The following is a 4,310-nucleotide window of genomic DNA, read 5'->3' as shown; positions in this document are numbered from 1 at the left end:
CAACATTCTGAAAGTAAAATTAGTTTTTTCCTCATTTATATATATAGCATCCTCTGAGAACACTTGGAATGTTTGGCAAAAATCTGTTTTTATCGGCCCATTAACCTATTTATAAGCATAAAGCGAATATTTTTAAAGGGAAAAAACTTTGTCAGCCCTTACACTTACTTAAAAGGTGTTGCTAAATTATCATCAGAAACAAGATTAAAATATGTATATAACGAAATCTTAAAATCTTAAGTGAAAGCCATTTAACTAATATTTAAAACCTCTGCAATTATTAGTTTATTAGTATCATCCAGGACTCAGATGTTCAGTTATTCCTCCTGAAATTACATAAACAAATGCAATGGAAAGAATCCAAGTCAAAATTATATAACAAAACAGCACTCCATCACAAAAGCGTGTAAAATTACAAGAACGCTATTTTAAAACACTGGCACTTTAAGAGAACGATCATCTCAAAAACCACAAAATTGCCAAATTGTTCCCTAAACAGCTAAGCAGATAAACATATGATCCTAATGAATGAGTTTGAGTTTTGTAAAGTAAAATCAAGTTCAAATAAATTGGACAATTCATACTGAGACACAAAAGTTTAAATTGTCTTCTTCTCTCGCGTGTTGGATTTATAAAGGAACAAACCATAAAATAGGAAAATAGACTTGATTTTAAATGTTGCACACGATCTTCAAAGTTGGCCTAATTAATTAGAAACACCTTTAATGGAGTCTCGTTTCCTAAGCAACCCAAATTCAGGTAAATAGAAGACATTTACAGCCAGCACTTTTTTAAAGAGCCTTTGCCTAGACTAACGTCAACAAAAAACGTAACGTGGCAGTCTTGTATTTTAAGGTCACGCTTTTGGGGCTACATCCTCAGGTCTTTCACGTGGGAACTGCAAATATAACTGCCATTACATGGTAATGGGAGTTAAAGAACGTGGAGTCCTCATTGCAAAGACTAGAACGTATTTTTCTATTTAGTCCTTCAAGGACAGACTTTCAAAACGTTTGATTCTAATAATCCCATGCTGTGAGCAGACTGGTTACTCTTCACTTCGTAAATGTAACTGGGCTGTGTGAAATTTGATAGCAACTGATCGAGATTTTCGCGTTTCGGCTATGGATGAAAACTGTCCCAATTGAACTCTGATTACCCTCATCATGAGTATGCAGGGTGTGTAGACAAAAAGCTTTTTATCAGTCAACTAACTACATGAAATGATGAACACTGTAATAAATCATGTGATCCAAAATGGGAAAAAGCAAAAGACTAGCTTCCCCTCAAGAAGAAAAATTCCAGACCTATGAAAAGGACAACAATACTAATAAAAAAAATTGTATTTACTTAGAAGCATTCAGAATGTCAACAAAACAGCTGCAATTTTTTTTTTTGCAATTACAGAGTGGTATTCAGTTAACAGAACGACAATTATTTCGTATAAGCTGCATCAGAGACAACTGAAGATGAAAAACTACCATCCCCATATATAACTAATTTGTGCTGTGCACCAACAAGAACCTGCTTTAAGTTTCCATGCCAATTTACAACCCCCATACTGTACCAGGCAAGGTCAGTGGCTACTGAAATACCACCAGGACAGGGCTACCTAAAGACACATTCGGTAGTGTGTTAACTATACAAAAAAAGACACTGTACAGTTTAAAAACAAATCTTACACAGCCTTACATTTCAATTTTTTTTCTTTAAAAGGAGTGAGTTGTGTACAGGGGGGTTAAATGCTTTATAGACAAGAAAACTGCGCCAGCGACTCATTCGTCGTCCTCCTCCTCATCCTCGTCCTCATCCTCCTCGTCCTCGTCCTCCTCCTCCTCCTCTTCGTCCTCCTCGTCCTCCTCCTCCTCCTTCTTCTTCTTGCTCTTCTCGGCCTTGACGACGCCCTTTTTCGCAGCGTCAGGCTTTCCTTTAGCTCGGTATGCGGCGATATCCTTCCAAAATGAAGGCGGGAGGAGTTGGTGGGGAAGACAAACCATGAGTAAGGGGAGACACGAAAAGTGACACGGCGGAGCGGGAGGAAGAACCGAGACCCCAGGCCCCCCAACCAGCACGGCCTGAGACCCACAGTAACCAGGACTTGAAGAGATGCGTACGGAACGCCGCGAGATGACTGTCGTCGGTCACCTGCAGCCCACGGACCCGCGTGGGCTCACGTTCGCGAGGCTATGCCTCGCCGAAGGGAAATCACGTTCCCCATCCTAACTCTGGTGTCTTGGCACTACAATGTAGAGACTCTGATTAAAGGGTAGACACTGCCACCTTCTGAATGCAAAAAAGCATTCTACAGGTTTACATCGTCAGACCCTGACCCGTAATGGGAAATCTTGTCTTTAAAAAATAACTCGCCTGCAAGCGTGCCATCAGGTTAAGAAACATCTAGAACTTGAATACGTTTCCCCAGAGTGATTAAATACGCCTAAATATAACTTAAATATTTCCACTCAAAGTATAGGGTTTATAGCTTTACCTTAATATCAATTTATTATACAGATGTGAACTTTTTAACTCAAAAGTTATCTAAGGGAGAAAAATAGATGTTTCAGGGTATGTATATGAAGAACAGAGTCTATTACCTTGTCCGGCCTGTTTTTATACTATGAGCCTGACCAACTAAAATAACGAATTTTCTGACTCAAGGTAACTACCACAATTTTCAGACTCGAAAATACTAGGGAATAACAAACCCAGCTTAGATATATGGCCTTTGCCCAATGCAAATGATATATACATATACAAAAAAGTTACCGACGTATTTGCATGTTCTATATTATTTAAGAAACTAAAGGACTTAAGGCTATAGCCAATGGCATAAATGAATGTAGCTGTTACGCTAAAAATTGCATCACATCTCGAACTCTTTACAAAACCACAAAGTAGAAAACGAAGATGAGGGACCAAAGACGATGGCCTAACACCTGGCACACTCTCTCGCCAATCACGCCCAGCGAACGCGCGCTCCTCACCTTTTCGTATTTCTCCTTCAGCTTGGCAGCCTTCTTTTCGTAAGGCTGCTTGTCGTCTGCAGCCGTGTTATTCCACATCTCTCCCAGCTTCTTCGCGACGTCACCAATGGACAGGCCGGGGTGCTCTCCTTTGATTTTGGGGCGATACTCAGAACAAAACAAGAAAAAGGCCGAACTAAAAGGAGAAATTGCATTTAGAAATTTTAAGTTTACTATCAAATATATATTGTATTGCTACGTAAAAGCTGTTTCTAATTTCTACCAGGCATTGGACAGGGCGCAGATATACCGTGCTAACTCTTTCATAACCAAAGCTTAATTTACAATTCACTTCCGACAATTCATTTACATACACTGATTCCAAAAAGACGTTGTGCATTTTACTGTAAGTAATTCTCGAGAAATAATCAAGACTGCATTCAGGAGAAATAATGGGTGAAGGAGGCAAGTGTCGGATTCGAATGCTCTGGCTACAACTCCCACTCGAAGCGAAGGTTACTTATGATACTTAAACGTACCAACGTGAGCTCCTACTAGCTAAGAAACTTTGATTATACACTCCAAACCCACAAGGTGGCTTGCTGAATTTCTAATTTTACTGCAAAACATTTCTTGAAAAGAAAAATGGCAAGACACTTACGGAGGCCTCTTGGGTGCATTGGGATCCTTGAACTTCTTTTTTGTTTCCCCTTTGGGGGGGATATAAGTTTTCATTTCTCTTTCGTAGCGGGCCTTGTCCGCTTTTGCCATGTCTTCAAATTTTCCTTTCTCTTTAGCAGACATGGTCTATGAAAGAATTATTTGTAAACTTAGATTGGTAATAAAGTTCTAATAAATTGTTCTCGGAGGTATTAAAACCAGTGTCGTTAAGCTATTCAGTAACCTGTTCTAACACCACCCCTCACATTATGCAAATGGCAACTAGGCTTTTAAAAATCCTGACCTAGACTTGTCCGTCATTACCTCCTCAGTCCGTTTTAAGCCCTCTTACCTTCCACCTCTCTGAGCACTTCTTAGAAAACTCTGAGAAGTTGACTGAAGCATCTGGGTGCTTCTTCTTGTGCTCCTCCCGGCAAGTTTGCACAAAGAATGCATATGATGACATTTTGCCTCTGGGCTTCTTAGGATCTCCTTTGCCCATGATTAATTATTTTTCTAAAAAAATAAATAAAACGTTTGACATCAGCACTGAAACTGACATTTAAGAAACTTATATTTCTTAGTGTATGAAAAACTAAGGAACCCGTTATTTAACACGAGTGACATCAACCTCCCATAAGACCAAACCAAAAAATGATAGCAATGGCCAATTTCTATCAGAGGCTA

The 4,310-nt window shown here is 39.4% G+C and overlaps 1 protein-coding gene across 1 annotated transcript in view; it reads right to left on the bottom strand.

The window, feature by feature from the left end:
- Nucleotides 1-261: 261 nt before the first annotated feature.
- Nucleotides 262-4,310, bottom strand: part of HMGB1 (high mobility group box 1) — a 5,988-nt gene continuing 1,939 nt past the window's right edge. Inside the window, exons 2-5 of the mRNA XM_011360196.2 lie at nucleotides 3,976-4,139; nucleotides 3,625-3,770; nucleotides 2,985-3,159; nucleotides 262-1,952 (exon numbers count right to left, since the gene is read on the bottom strand). Coding sequence (XP_011358498.1) covers nucleotides 1,776-1,952; nucleotides 2,985-3,159; nucleotides 3,625-3,770; nucleotides 3,976-4,125 — 648 coding nt within the window. The 5' untranslated portion in view covers nucleotides 4,126-4,139 and the 3' untranslated portion in view covers nucleotides 262-1,775. The remainder of the gene's footprint in view (nucleotides 1,953-2,984; nucleotides 3,160-3,624; nucleotides 3,771-3,975; nucleotides 4,140-4,310) is intronic.

This window comes from Pteropus vampyrus, unplaced genomic scaffold (assembly GCF_000151845.1).
Source record: "Pteropus vampyrus isolate Shadow unplaced genomic scaffold, Pvam_2.0 Scaffold52, whole genome shotgun sequence".
Classification (NCBI taxonomy): Eukaryota; Metazoa; Chordata; class Mammalia; order Chiroptera; family Pteropodidae; genus Pteropus; species Pteropus vampyrus.
The sequence above is the reverse complement of the archived record's forward strand: the minus strand, read 5'-3'. Positions and strand labels throughout refer to the sequence as shown.